We start from the raw sequence: 16,097 nt of genomic DNA on the forward strand, positions 1-16,097 counted from the left end.
TCTTGCTGTACTGATAAATCACTATATTTGTTGTTTGAAGGTTAAGGGAGCATCTCATTCACTGGAACAAAATACAACTGGAAAATCTGAGTAGGCGAATTGCTGGTATCCGTCTGTCTATTTTTCCTGGAGGTGTAAACAATAATGCCTTTGGATTGAGACCTGTTATTTGTTCCATTTGTTTATTAAAGTTTTCTGTACGTCACTTTACTTGGCGAAAAGCAGTGTATCAATGTGATTTACACTATAATTTAAGTATTAAAAAAAAAGTCTTGCTCTCTAAAGTAAACTTGTTTTCTATAAGCTAAAAAAGCTGTGAAGTGTGTTTGAGTCGCAGCTTTTCTGAACAGTGGTACCTTGGGTTAAGTACTTACTTCGTTCCGGAGGTCCGTACTTAACCTGAAACTGTTCTTAACCTGAAGCACCACTTTAGTTAATGGGGCCTCCCGCTGCTGCCGCGCCACCAGAGCGTGATTTCTGTTCTCATCCTGAAGCAAAGTTCTTAACCTGAAGCAATATTTCTGGGTTAATGGAGTCTGTAACCTGAAGCATATGTATCCTGAAGCATATGTAACCCGAGGTACCACTGTAGTTGTCTCATTGTCTCTCATAAAACGTTATGGAAAGTCGAATGCTCCGACCACAGCCCTTGGCATGAATAATGGGAAGCTTCCTACTCTCAATATACAATAATCTTCTAGATGTTTATCCACAGAATTAACTTCCCAGGTTTGACTCACTACCCTTGCCAGGAGAATGAAGACAGGGTATGGCAGGCTGCTCCTTTATAGATTTGTGCAATGATAATTGGCGCAAACCATCTTCAGTAGAAACTGAACAATTCTTTCCCCCAGGCACAACATAACCTATGCAACTTCAAACTGCAGGTGCCTGCTATCCTTAGGCAGCTGAAATGCATCCTGTGCGCTAAGATTGGCTCTGGGGACATTTTCTGAGGTGCTCAGCAGAGCTCAACATTGCACTACAAACATGCAAACCATGATTGGGGGACCAGTTTCTGTGAGATACCGTATATGATGTCTAGAGTGATCTTTTGATACAGGGGCAGCTAATAGCCACAGAACTGGTCAGAGGGCCAAGGACCTTACCAGAACATGGGCCTCCATCCTCCTCCTTTGCAAGGGTATTGCAGATACTATTACTGGTACACCTCAGCCCCACATTGCCCTACTTACTGGCCTCCTTTCACGTTTGCCTTGATTTATACAAACAAGTACGCAACTCATTTTCACTGAATGGTGGGTGACTATGTGATACACCTTTTTGCAGCTGGATGGATGTGAGGAACTGCCATGTTCTTTCCTTCTCACTTACTGTTCAGGAGATCAATCATAACCCCAGGCTCTTACCCAACATCACCCTGGGCTACAGCATCTATGATACCTATTTTGATGGAAGAATAACTACTGATGCCTTGACAGACCTGCTTGCTGGTGGGAAAATCAACATTCCAAACTACAGCTGCAGAAGATGGGGAAACCTTCTAGCTATTATTGAAGGGGGTGAAACAGACATCTCCATGCACACTGCAAGCATGTCGGGCATCTACAAGATACCACAGGTAAGAACTGGGTAAAAGTCAAACATACCCAGCAACATTTGCCATTTCATAAGAAAAGCAAGGTATGCTTAGCTTAGTGCAATTTATTTTATTGCTCCCTGCCGCCCAACCAGTTGCAGCCTCTGTAGCACACTGCTACATAAATTTTGCCCTGCTGGAAATTGGCGCTTTCAAGTGCTTTAAAGTGATGTTATTGAGCTTGACACGGGAAAGGTTTCCTCCGCTGTTCCATGAGGCTGCTACCTCTTCTTACAGCTCCAGGAACTGTTAAATAAAATTGTTTAATGTACAGTGGTACCTTGGTTTATGAACAGTCCTGTTTGCGAACTATTCAGTTTACGAACTCCACAAAACCGGAAGCAGTGTTCCGGTTTGCAAACTTTACCTTGGTTTACGAACAGAAGCCAAATGGTGAAACAGCACCTGCAGTGGGAGGCCTCAATAGGGAAAGCACGCCTTGGTTTAATAATGGATTCGGTTTAAGAACAGATTTTCAGAACGTTAAGTTCGTAGACCTAGGTACCACTGTACATTGAAATGGGAACTAAATTTATAGTGTGCCTGTATTGTATACCACGAGGCATGGTTGGAAATTTCCACTGAAGCTGAAGAAGAGCTTGCTAGGTTAATTATTAATGGGGTTGTATCATGGAACTGTATGTGTATGTCTACTGGTTCAATCACATGAAAAAGATAGTATTAGAGGTCCATGCCTATGTTAATCTGGGAGATATCCATGTTTGGGTGTGTGCCCTTTGTTTGAAGCTACTGAAGAGAATGGATGTGTGAATCTGTCTCCAGCAAACAACCTCTGGCTAATGGAAACTGAAATGGCATGATACCAGTAATGAGCCCCATGGCGCCTCAACTGCCACCCAGCAACTAGATGAATGGAATTTCTCCAAACAAAGGGATGTTGAATGTGGAGTACCTCAAGACTGATATGAATTAGGAGCGAAGAGTGAGATGGCCAAGTTTTCTGATCATACTGAATTGATTGCTAGATTGTTAAACCAAAAGCAGATTGTGAAGAGCTCCAAAGAACTTCTCCAAATAAAAAGGCACATGCAATTCAATATAAACAAGGGTGAATTTATGCACGCTGAGGGGAAAATCAGCCTTAATTTCACATGTCTGCTTCCGGGTTCTGAACTGGCATTGACTGAACAGAAATGAGACTACAGGGTCTTGGTAGATAGATCAATGACGCTGTTGCCTCAATGCACAGCAGTCATGTAAAAGCAAATTCCATGCTGAGTAGACCATCAGGAAAGGAATTAAAAATAAAACTGTCAATCTCATAATATAGTTATACAGACCTATGGGGCCACTGCCTTTGGAAGACTGTGTACATTGGTTTTTGACACACCTCAAACAGTGTACAGGTTAAACTTTATTCGCATTAGCCAACTGCAATGGCAACATAAAACTAGCAATATATACAAATAAAAAGACAGCAATGGGTAAAAAGGGCAATCAAATGACCAAAACAATGTATTATAGAATTGGAAAAAAGTTCAGAAAAAGGTACTGGAGATGCAGTGATCATATTCAAAAGGGACCATTAGAAAACAGTGCTAAAGCTCCTGTCCATGCTGATAACACACAACTCTAATTTTTCATAAGATTTTAATCTAGGGGAGCTGTGAAACCCCTCTGGGTGTCGTGATAGACTGACCTCCCAGACCTACTGAAAGCTTTATTGTTTTGCAGGACATATTTTAATGGAAGTTTGATTTTAGACTTTTGCATTCATAATTTTGTTCTATTGTATTTCTCTAAACTGCTTAGAGACAATTGCCATTAGGTGTTAAATAAATTGCATATATATGAAATTTCAAAAAAACATTGTGGCTTATGCTAATTAAGTGTTTCATCATATTTAATTTAATTTAATTTAATTCACACAGAGGTATCCAATCTTTGTCCTGAGAAACAAAACACCAGTTTCTTTTCTTTAACAGCTCAGTTATGGCTTTGTTCTTCATGATAAAGTCCAGTCCCCTTTTATCTACCAGATGGTCTCAAAGGAAGAAACTCAGTACCTGGGAATTATCCAACTCCTCCTGCATTTCAGGTGGACGTGGGTTGGGCTCTTTGCTCCAGACAATGACAATGGAGAAAGGTTCCTGAGTATCTTGACATCCCTAATGATCAAAAGGGAAATTTGTGTTGCCTTCACAAAAAGAGTACTACTACAAACCTGGCTGTGGTTACCCCATGAAGCCCCTGCCATGTGGAGACAAGTCAATGTCTTTGTTTACTGTACAGACTCTCAATATGGACTTTTCACAATCATGGAGATACAAACCTTGCTTGAAAGGATGGAAACTGGGGGGAAAGTCTGGATAATCACCGCTCTTGAGAACACAGTCTTGTTCTATGAGACGGAATCCTTCCGGTATGCCCATGGTTCTTTGTCCTTTGTAATGAAGACCAAAAAGAAGATGAAAATGGCCGACTCCGAACCAATATTCCCTTCTGTTTTGGATCTTTGGCAAGAAGAATTTGAATGTTCATATTCCAAACATGCCTTGTCTGTGAGAGGTTGGACAAGATGCAGGGAGACGGAGAATGTGATGATCCAGCAGGAATTTATTGAACAGGTTCATTCCCAAGATAGCTATGTTCATTACTTCAGTATCCTAGCCATTGCTCAGGCCTTGAATGCAGCATATTCATCCAGATCAAAGCGGATGTCACTGATGGGAGGAGGAGACCTGTTGGGACTTCAAAAGATTCAGCCATGGCAGGTATGTCCTTTCCCTTTTGCAAACTACTGTTCATTGTCCCAGCTCTGGAATCACCGTATTAGGAACATAGGAAGCTGCCTTAAAATGAGTCAGACCATTGGTCTCACAAGTAGCATTGTCTATATTGGTCTAACAAGTAGCATTGTCTATATTGACTGACTAACAGGGAAAGTGAATTATCCATAAAGGTTTCATGTTCTCTGAGTGCTGGAGTTTCCTCTGTCGTTGTAGCTTCATCCATTCTTGAAAGAAGTGCATCTCTATTCTAATACTTCACCTGACGGACAGTACTTGGATGAGAATGGGGCATTGGCCATTGACTTCGATATTGTGAATTGGGTGCTGTTTCCCAATACCTCTCATGGTAGAGTGAAGATTGGAGAAGTAGAGAAACAGACATCCTCAGAGGTAAAGCTGAACATCAACCAAGAAGCAATTGTCTGGCCCCTGGCCTTTAACAAGGTATGGAGAAATGATATGTCATTTTATTACTTGTGACATCTGCTAGGCTCTAATAGCTTGTTGAATAGCACATATGAGACTTTGACCCTGATTTTACTGATACAGTGGTACATCGGTTTACGAACTTAATCCATTCGGGTAGTCCGTTCTTAAACCGAAACTGTTCTTAAACCAAGGCGTGCTTTCCCTAATGAGGCCTTCCGCCGCTGGTGCTCTTCCACTGTTCAAATTCGTCATTATACCGAGGTAAAGTTATCAAACCAGTTTTGTGGAGTTCGTACACCGAATAGTTTGTAAACAGGACTGTTCTTAAACCGAGGTGCCACTGTACTTCCCTCGAGCGAAGTCATTGAGATGAATGGAACAGCCTCTTGAGTAAGCATGTATAAGATTTCACCGTGAATGGGAGGCTTTCCAAAGCACAGTAAAATAGTTTCCCAAATGTAAGGTCTTCCCAATCTGTTCAGAATATCCAAAGGCAAGCATGTATTTCCTGTAGGGACAACCCTGCACCCACCCACAAATATTAATCAGAGCTGGCAATTATTAATCACCTGCCAAAATAGGGTCTGGGGTCACTTATGGCCATTGGAAGCAAATATATGTTTTCCACAATCTTGCCAAAGCACTGTGATCTGTTTCCAAAAGCACAAATGCTCCTAATCATTTCTCATTGGTTCTCCTTCCTCAATTTCTGCCTAGACCATGCCTCGTTCAAGATGCTCACAGAGCTGTCACCCTGGATATGTCAAGAAGATTCAGGAAGGGAAGCCGCCCTGCTGCTATGATTGCACTCCCTGCTCAGAAGGGACAGTCTCCACGCAGGAAGGTAGGCCAAGACCTCAGAAAAAACCGTCTTACCTAGGAGGATGGGGCAAAGGTTTGAGCCAGCCTAAGCATGATGTTTGTAATGGCATGCCATGAGTGGAATGCCTCTCGGGTTTTTGGAGGGTCAAAGAGCAGCACTAGGAGGGATAAGCAGTTTTAACGGGGGGAAAGCATGTCCACCTCTTTGACCAATGCACACATGCACAAGTCATCAGCTGATGGTCAGTGAAAGTCTACATTCCTTAAGCTCACAATTATGCCTTTGAGGCCCTACCCATCACACAGCTCAAAAAGTGGCATCACCAAATAGGGTGACCTGCTGAGCTAAGTTTAATCCAGTGGCCAGAGGTTCCCAGCACCAGTTTACACTTAATAGAAGCACTTCTGAAGTATCTCACAGGCCAAGCTTTTCTAGCCATGCTCCACATGATCTATTTTGGTGGATGAGACCATGGATCAAGATGTTTTTGCCAGTGAACTTTTGCTTCTCCCTTTCCCAACAAAACTGTGTTCTTTTTTTATCTCTCCCATGTGCCTACCTTCCCCATATGCCTAGCTTGGTTTATAACTGATGTTAGGATACTGAAGTCTCTTTTTCTCTCTGCAGATACTGACAAATGCACCAAATGTTCAAAAGATCAGCATCCAAACAAAGACAAAAATCAATGTGTACCCAAAACAATCACCTTCCTGTCCTATGAAGAACCTTTGGGGATCCTCCTAGCTTCCTTTGCCACCCTCATATCCTTAACCACAGTTTTTGTCTTAGAAATCTTCATTAAATACAAAGCCACTCCCATAGTCAAAGCCAACAATAGGGATCTCTCCTACATCCTCCTCACCTCCCTCCTTCTCTCCTTTTTGTCCTCCTTCCTCTTCATTGGCCAGCCAAGAAAAGGGACCTGCCTTTTGCGTCAAACAGCCTTCAGCACCATCTTCTCAGTTGCTGTCTCTTCCGTCTTGGCAAAAACCATCACTGTGGTACTGGCCTTCCTGGCCACTAAGCCAGGGAACATGGTGAGGAGATGGCTGGGGAAGAGTTTGGCCCACTCCATTGTCATTTCCTGCTCCAGTGTGCAAGTTCTCATCTGCACCATCTGGTTGGGGATCTCTCCTCCATTCCTAGACTTTGACCTGAGCTCCCAGTTTGGAGAGATCATTGTCCAATGCAATGAAGGGTCTGTTGCCATGTTTTATGGTTCTCTTGGCTACATGGGCTTCCTGGCTGCCATCTGCTTCACAGTGGCTTTCCTAGCCCGAAAGCTGCCTGGAAACTTCAATGAAGCCAAGCTGATCACCTTCAGCATGCTGGTCTTCTGCAGTGTTTGGGTGTCCTTTGTTCCCACCTACCTGAGCACCAAGGGGAAATTCATGGTAGCAGTGCAGGTTTTCTCCATCTTGGCTTCCAGTGCTGGGCTTCTAGGATGCATCTTCATTCCCAAATGCTACATTATTATACTGAGGCCTGATCTGAACATGAGAAAGACCAGAAACAGCTAAATATGATATTTGATTGTTAGCTCTAGGGATATCATGGAACTGTAGAGTTAGAATCCACACCAGAATATTGACTGCATTGTGCAGCTGGCCATGTATATAGTGAGGCAAGGATCCAATTGTGTGCTTATCATGGTTCCCTTAGCCTCACATGTGATGGAAAGCAGGTAAACATCTACTGGTGGATCTGTGGATGATATTCAGAAGACCTCTAAGAAGAGAAGAAGAAGAGTTTGGATTTGATATCCCGCCTTTCACTCCCCTTCAGGAGTCTCAAAGCGGCTAACATTCTCCTTTCCCTTCCTCCCCCACAACAAACACTCTGTGAGGTGAGTGGGGCTGAGAGACTTCACAGAAGTGTGACTGGCCCAAGGTCACCCAGCAGCTGCATGTGGAGGAGCGGAGACACGAACCCGGTTCCCCAGATTACGAGACTACCGCTCTTAACCACTACACCACACTGGCTCTACACCACACTGGCTCTAAGAGGTTCTGATAGCTGGTTCTTCAACAACAGCAACTGTGGAGGCCTCTTCTCTCGTGAGTTAAGCTGTTCATTACTCTTAGCTGAATTGCACAAGCTGCTTAAGAAGTTGCAAACTGAATTGCTAAAGTACTAAATAAACTTAGCTAAATTCGAATAAAGTCACATTAAGACAGCTACATTTGATTTGATTAATTATATTTCTATGCCACTCTTTATTAGATTGAATTGCAGAGCAGTTTATAGACAATAAATAACAATAGAATAACAATAACAATAGACACAAAAGAAGAATGGTTATGCAAGCTGACCGGGTACTTGGAATTCGCAAAGCTAACTGATGTATTAAGACACAAATCTAATACAATAGTTAAGAAAAAACAAAATAAAAAAATTCCTTCCAGTAGCACCTTAAAGACCAACTAAGTTAGTTCTAGGTATGAGCTTTCGTGTGCATGCACACTTCTTCAGAAGTGTGTATCTGAAGAAGTGTGCATGCACACGAAAGCTCATACCAAGAACTGACTTAGTTGGTCTTTAAGGTTGTTATGTACTGAGTCGAATAGGATCCAAACTGCAGCAGTCTGATTGGTCCTAGAACAATAGGATCCAAAAGGCAGCAGTCTGATTGGTCCTAGAACAATAGGATTCAGAATGCAGCAGTCTGATTGGTCCTAGAACAATGCAGCAGTATGATTGGTTGGCAGGAACCACCCAATCATGCTCCAGATTGAAGTGAATCCACAACCTGATTGGTTTACAGTACAATTCCGGAATTAGCCAATCATGTGCAGCCCATTGTGTAAATAATGTATATAAGGCAGATACTTTGAGGGGACTTTCATTCATTCCTCCTCACCACTATGAGCTGAATAAAGAGCATGAAATCACTTTGCGACTCCGAGTATATTTCACTGGCGACGAGGATGGGATCCCGCTGAGCTGACTGCCACACACAGCACCGCAGCACCGCCACCTGCCGCACCGCTGCCTCGCACCGTGTATCCAGGCTTCAGCTCCGGGACACAAGGAACTCAGAATGGCAACTGACAGCAACTTCTCGCCATTCAACCCAGCATCTGGAGACTGGGAAGCGTACGCCTCCCGTTTCACCTTCCTCCTAGAAGCCAAAGGGGTCACCGATGATGAAGACGCCAAGAAGAGGGCAATATTCTTCAGCGTCTGCGGAGAGGAGACATTTGAAATCGCCCGGGCTCTCCTTGCGCCTGAAGACGTTGCTACTGTTCCATACAAAACAATAATGGAACAGCTGAAGGGGCACTTTTCGCCACAGCCCTCAGTGGTGGCTCGTCGAAATGCCTTCTACGCAAAGCGGCAAGCCCCTGGGGAAACCATAACTGGGTTTGTGACCTCTCTCCGCCAAGCCGCCCGGTTCTGCAACTTCTCAGAGCTGGAGAACATGCTTCGTGACCGCCTCGTCGGTGGCCTGAGGGATGAGAAGCTGCAACGACGCCTCTACGCTAAGAAGAACCTAACGTTCCAGGTCGCTCTGGAGGAGGCCCTGGCAACGGAAGCTGCCGAGAGGTCGACACAAGAGGCACGGCCGAGCCAGCCGTCCCAACCGAGGGTCCACCATGAAGACCTCACCGACGACTCAGGATCTGACAGGGAGGAGGTGCACCGAGTACAGCAGCGCACTCAAGCAGCCCACATACCACAGCTGCCTCGACGAGAAGGAGGGAACTGCGCAAGCTGTGGAGAAAGTCATGAGAGGAGGACCTGCCGTTTCCGCAATGCAGAGTGCAGACAGTGCAGAAAATCGGGACACATCGCCCGGGTGTGTCGGGCTCGGCCCACCCGACACCAGGCATCAGACGACCAATCCAAGAACCCCAGGTCCCGGGGCCCAACGCACCAAGGCAACTCGACAGAGCTCACGGACTTCCAGGTATACCAGTTGCCCCACCCCAACATAGAGAAAATTTATGTAGAGGTACAGATAGAGGGGGCCCCATGCCGCATGGAGCTTGACACGGGTTCAACTCTATCCATAATCTCGGCAAGGACCTTAAGGAAACTGTGTCCTACTGGGGGTCCCAAACTCAGGCCGGCCCCATTCACCCTCCGGGACTTCCAGAAACGTAAGGTCCCCACAATGGGGGTGGGGACCTTCAGAGTGCAATACCGAGGGCGGACGCGGCAACTGGACTTGCTTGTGGTCAAGGGCCCCTACATTAGCTTACTGGGATTGGCATGGTTTGGACCACTGGGGCTAGCTGTCACCGGGGTGAACCACACTAGCTTACAAGTGGACGTGGACGCCATATGCAAGGAATTTCCGGGGGTTTTCGATGGGAAATTGGGACAGTATACGGGCCCCCCCATTGCTCTACAGCTTGACCCCGCAGTACGACCAGTCAGGCTCAAGGCCCGCCGGGTCCCGTTCGCTCTGAAACCCCGTATAGACGAGGAATTGGACCGGCTCGTGGAGCAAGGAGTGCTGGAACCGGTACCTAATGCCCCCTGGGAAACCCCAATCGTCACACCTGTCAAGCCTAATGGCTCAGTCCGCATCTGCGCAGACTACAAATGTACCATAAACAAGGCCCTCACGGCCCATGCATACCCAGTGCCAGTGGTCAGCCATGTCCTTGCCACCCTGGCTGGGTCGAAAATTTTTGGCAAGCTGGACTTGGCCCAAGCATATCAACAGCTGCCAGTAGATGAGGCAACAGCAGAGGCACAGACGATTGTGACGCACAGAGGAGCATTCAGGGTAAAGCGGCTGCAATTCGGTGTCAGCGTGGCACCAGGCATATTCCAGAATCTAATGGACTCTCTCCTTAAAGGGATTCCTGGCGTCACCCCCTTCTTCGATGATGTGTTGATTGCCGGGCCCACACCAGAGGAGTTTGAGGACCGCCTCCGCACCGTTCTGCACCGTTTCCAGACAGCGGGTCTCAAGGTAAAGCGGGAAAAATGTCTACTAGGAGTGCCCCAGGTGGACTTTCTGGGATTCATGGTGGACGCAGAAGGGGTCCACCCGACTGGGGACAAGGTACGGGCCATTTGTGATGCCCCAGCGCCCAGGAACAAGACTGAACTTCAGGCCTTCTTGGGACTATTGAACTTTTACCATTCCTTCCTTCCCCACAAGGCGGCGGTAGCGGAGCCCCTACACAGACTCCTGGACAAGCGGGCCCCTTGGGTGTGGGGCCATCGCCAGGAGGCCGCATTCCAGGCAGTCAAGGACTTGCTTGTCTCAAACTCGGTCTTGGCACACTTCGACGAGAGGCTGCCGGTGGTGCTAGCATGCGACGCCTCACCCTATGGCATTGGCGCTGTCCTGGGACACCAACTCCCAGATGGAAGAGAGGTACCGGTGGCATACTTTTCCCAGACACTCAACGCAACCGAGCGGAACTACTCACAAATCGACAAGGAGGGCCTGGCAATCGTGAAGGGAGTAAAAAAATTCCATGATTTCTTGTATGGGCGGCCCTTCACCGTGGTGACTGACCACAAACCGTTGCTTGGCTTGTTTGCCCCCGAAAAGCAGACCCCCCAAGTGCTGTCTCCTCGTGTCCTCAGGTGGTCAATTTTCCTTGCCAGCTACCAGTATGCACTGATTCACCGCCCTGGGAAGGCGATGGGCCATGCGGACGCCCTCAGCAGGCTACCACTACCAGAAACAGGCCCCGACCCGGCACCTGCACAAGAGGTTATGAGCCTGGAGCTGCTTCCCGACCGCCCCATTCAGGCACAAGAAGTTGCACACCATTCCAAGAAAGATAGGGTCATCTCCCGGGTCCTGGACTGGGTGTGGAGGGGATGGCCCAGCAGCAGCCCCGGGCCAGAATTCGCCAGCTACACAACCCGCAAACATGAACTGTCGGCCCACAAGGGGTGCCTGTTATGGGGAAGCAGGGTCGTTGTTCCCCAGCCCCTCCGCAAAAGGGTCCTCACAGCCCTGCACGACACACACCCAGGGGTAGTAAGAATGAAGGCCCTTGCCAGGAGTTATGTGTGGTGGCCGGGGATCGACGGAGAGATAGAGGCCTGGGTCAAACACTGCCAGGCCTGCCAAGAATCCCGCCCAGATCCCCCAAGGGCCCCAGTCCAGTCCTGGGAGTCTGCCCGAGCACCATGGTCACGCCTGCATGTGGACTTCGCTGGCCCCTTTCAGGGGAAAACATTCTTCATAGTGGTGGACTCCTACACCAAATGGCTGGAAGTCGCACTGGTACCATCCACTTCTACATCCGCAGCCATCCGGGTACTACGCAGGCTGTTTGCAACGCACGGGCTCCCTGACACTCTCGTCTCAGACAACGGGACTGCATTTACGTCAGGAGAATTCCAAACCTTCACAGCGCAGAACGCCATCCGCCACATCCGTTCGGCGCCATTCCACCCTGCCACCAATGGCCAAGCAGAACGCATGGTGCGGACCACCAAGGACACCCTTCGCCGCATGACGCAAGGGGATTGGGAGTACCGCCTTGCCACATTCCTTCTAGCACAGCACAGCACCCCCAGCTCAACGACTGGCCGGAGCCCCGCTGAACTACTAATGGGTCGGCGCCTTGCAATCAGATTGGACCGCCTTCACCCCGATAGAGCTCAGGATGAGGTAGGGGTGGGGGAAGGCAGGAACCCCCGGACCTTCGAGGCCCAGGACCCAGTGTACGCAAAGAATTTTGGGGCAGGCCCTGCATGGGTACCTGCCACAGTCACCAGGGTCACTGGCCCCGTGTCGTACGAGGTGCTAACGGATGGGGGGCAATGCTGGCGCCGCCACTGTGACCAGATACGGCGATGATTCCCGGGAGAAAACCAGGAGGAGGAGGACAGGTCAGAGGAGTCCCAGGGGAACAGTGGGGCAGTGAGGCCCATAGAGCAGCAGGGGCCAGCAGGAGAGGCAGAACCAGTAAATACAGAGAGGTCCCGGGAGGCCGAAAGGACACCGGAACCAGAACCACGACTGAGCGAGCCGGTTGCGCCAGACCAAACAGCCCCATCACAGCCAGCATCCTTGGAACACGAGCCAGAACCAGAACCCCGGACCAGGGAACACCCCAGGCCGCAACGCACACGTAGGCCGCCAGCGTACCTTGAGGACTATGAATGCGACCTCCCGGGCAGGACTGGAACTTAGAGGGGAGGGGTGTTATGTACTGAGTCGAATAGGATCCAAACTGCAGCAGTCTGATTGGTCCTAGAACAATAGGATCCAAAAGGCAGCAGTCTGATTGGTCCTAGAACAATAGGATTCAGAATGCAGCAGTCTGATTGGTCCTAGAACAATGCAGCAGTATGATTGGTTGGCAGGAACCACCCAATCATGCTCCAGATTGAAGTGAATCCACAACCTGATTGGTTTACAGTACAATTCCGGAATTAGCCAATCATGTGCAGCCCATTGTGTAAATAATGTATATAAGGCAGATACTTTGAGGGGACTTTCATTCATTCCTCCTCACCACTATGAGCTGAATAAAGAGCATGAAATCACTTTGCGACTCCGAGTATATTTCACAGATGCTACTGGAAGGAATTTTTTTAATTTTGTTTTGACTATGGCAGACCAACACGGCTACCTATCTGTAATAGTTAAGAAAGAATGGGATCATTTAAACAACTACCTGATGAATCAAGGTTCAGCACCTAAGATCTGGTTGTGCCTAGAATAACACTGCAAAAGCAATAAAGTCCTGATACCAAAATGAGGAATCAATAGAAATACAGGAAAATATCTCTACTAGGTCTTTATTTGTTGTTTTGTAGGTATATTTGGATGTAGTTCTCTGTGTTTTAATTTAAGAATCTGTTTGTAAAATATTAGTCTAACAATGAATGATTTACTGTTATCCTAGTTTTACACACACACACACACACACACACACACTTTCCCCCCTTTTCTTCCATTTTTTCTCTTTTTCCTCTCTTCCATATTTCTCCTTTCTTTTTTCTTCTTCTATATTATGATATTACTTTTCCTGGTCGGGAACAGAGGGTGGCGCTTGGGGGGGAATTGTCATCGTGCCGCTCCTTGGTGTGTGGAGTACCTCAGGGTGCGATACTCTCCCTGATGCTTTTCAACATCTTTATGCGTCCCCTCGCCCAGCTTGTCTGGAGTTTTGGGCTGGGTTGTCATCAGTATGCTGATGACACCCAACTCTATCTGTTGATGGATGGCCATCCTGACTTGGCCCCAGACACACTGATCAGATGTTTGGAAGCTGTGGCTGGATGGTTACATGGGAGCCGGTTGAAGCTAAATCCTTCAAAGACAGAGGTCCTCTGGCTGGGACGGGACGATATGGGATTGGGAGAGCAACTCCCATCTCTTGCGGGGGCGCAATTAGTGCCAGCACCGTCCTTTAAGTGTTTGGGTGTAATCTTCGACACCTCCCTTTCCATGGAGGCGCAGATTGCAGCTATAACAAAGACGGCATTTTTTCATCTCCGCCAAGCTAAGCAGTTCACTCCTTACCTCTCTCGCCCTGACCTAGCCACTGTGATCCATGCGACAGTCACCTCCAGACTGGATTATTGTAACTCGGCCTATGTGGGGCTGCCCTTGAGACCCAGAAACTCCAGCGGGTGCAGAATGCCGCAGTGAGACTCCTTGCGGGGTCTTCGCTGCGAGATCACATTCACCTGGTGCTATACCAGCTGCACTGGCTTCCGGTGGAGTACAGGATCAGGCTTAAGGTGCTGGTTTTAACCTTTAAAGCCCTATACGGCCTAGGACCCTCGTACCTACGGGACCGCCTCTCCTGGTATGTACCACAGAGAAACTTACAGTCTTCAAATAAAAACATCTTGAAGGTCCCAGGCCACAGGGAGGTTAGGCTGGCTTCAACCAGAGCCAGGGCTTTTTCGGCTGTGGCCCCGATCTGGTGGAACGCTCTGTCTCAAGAGACAAGGGCCCTGCAGGACTTGACATCTTTCCGCAGGGCCTGCAAGACAGAGCTGTTCCACCAGGCCTTTGGCCAGGGCACAGCCTGACTCCCTCCTTCGGCAGTCTTCACGGAGCTCTGGCCCAATGGTTGCCATTGGTTTGATTTGAATTAATTTTATAATGAATCATTTTAGAGTGTTGTGTTGTGTTGTACTGTTGTACTGTTTTATTGTTGTTAGCCGCCCTGAGCCCGGCTTTGGCTGGGGAGGGTGGGATATAAATAAATTATTATTATTATTATTATTATTATTATTATTATTATTATTATTATCAATTTTTGATTCTTTTTTATTTACTTAATCAGTTTGACGACTGTAAGTTTTGTTCTAATTGTTTGTGTATGCAACATAATTCAACAACAACAACAACAATAAACAATAGTGTAATAGAACATCACAAATATAGACTTATAGAGAATAATGAACAATTCATTGGTATAACAATTACAGCTCGCTGGTGAAACCATTACTAATAACAATTGGTATAACAATTACAGGGCTTGGCAGAGATGACGAGCAGAATCCGAGACCAGGGAAGAGCAACGGCAGAAGAAGATTGGAAAAAATTTAAAGACTATTTAAAGAAATATTCAAAAATCAGTGAATGCTAGATTGATGTTGAATGAGAAAAATAGGGGTTAATAGCGATAATGGTTAAGTGGAAGAAATTGAATGTTTTAACAATTAATTTGAAAATAAGGGAGGGATTTGTTAATTAACTAATTCAACACGAGAATGCAGAAAGGGGAGGTATGAGGAAGTCGGGAGAGTAAGGAACATGAAATTAAGAGTCTGAAATTATACGTGTTGTATGTTCTTTATTGTTTTGTTTTCTTTGTTATGGATGGAAAATTGAATAAAAATTATTTGGGGGAAAAAAAGAAACCATTACTAATAATCAGTAAATCAATTACAATTTATAAAACACTGTTAACAAAACACCTAAAAATATTATATTATAGCATTCACAAAGTACTACAGCATTTATAATTTATGAAACAATATTAACAACAGTAACATAACAGCAACTCAGAAAACCCAAAGCACTAATTCTAATTCATACGCACGCCGCCCTCCCCCCAAAATCTTTCACTCTATTCAGTCCATTAAAAGACACAGGCACATAATGCCTATGTCAGCAACTGCATTCTGAAGGTTCCTCGGGCTGGAGGTGCGACAGCGCAGGTAAAACCAAGCACTGCAGGATGACAGACAAATCTCTTCCCCCTCACAGTTCTTCCTCTGGAAACGGCTCCCTCATGAAGGCTCCTAGGGCTGGAGGGTTAGGCAAAGCAGTGGAAACACCATTGCCTGATGACCAGCACAAAGTCTCTCCTTGCTCACCATCAAGGATATAGGTATAAGTTCTTATGGGAATCTGCAAAGTTGATGCTCATTTACAAAGAGTTTGCAGAAGATAAATATTTTCAGCAAATGGATCCTGATGAGGAATAAAAGTGCAAGGCTGGGAGAAAACTTAATGCATGGAAGGACATGGCTAAAAGTTTTGGTTTGGGGCAGGATGTGGACCTTGATCTTAGCTAGAAAGAGATGAGTAGTCTCA

The 16,097-nt window shown here is 46.6% G+C and overlaps 2 protein-coding genes across 2 annotated transcripts in view; one reads left to right on the forward strand and one right to left on the reverse strand.

Annotated features, from left to right (window-relative positions):
* Window positions 1–16,097, reverse strand: part of LOC309336722 (uncharacterized protein) — a 182,900-nt gene that overhangs the window by 105,114 nt on the left and 61,689 nt on the right. The gene's annotated exons all lie outside the window — the stretch shown is intronic.
* Window positions 1,063–7,333, forward strand: LOC309336586 (vomeronasal type-2 receptor 26-like). Its single transcript, XM_081852585.1, has 6 exons — window positions 1,063–1,144; window positions 1,291–1,582; window positions 3,547–4,335; window positions 4,567–4,797; window positions 5,500–5,626; window positions 6,233–7,333. The coding sequence occupies exons 1-6, from the start codon at window positions 1,116–1,118 to the stop codon at window positions 7,123–7,125; spliced, it is 2,361 nt and encodes a 786-aa protein (XP_081708711.1). The 5' UTR covers window positions 1,063–1,115; the 3' UTR covers window positions 7,126–7,333.

This window comes from Podarcis erhardii (genome assembly GCF_964252035.2).
Source record: "Podarcis erhardii genome assembly, chromosome: 2".
Taxonomy (NCBI): Eukaryota; Metazoa; Chordata; class Lepidosauria; order Squamata; family Lacertidae; genus Podarcis; species Podarcis erhardii.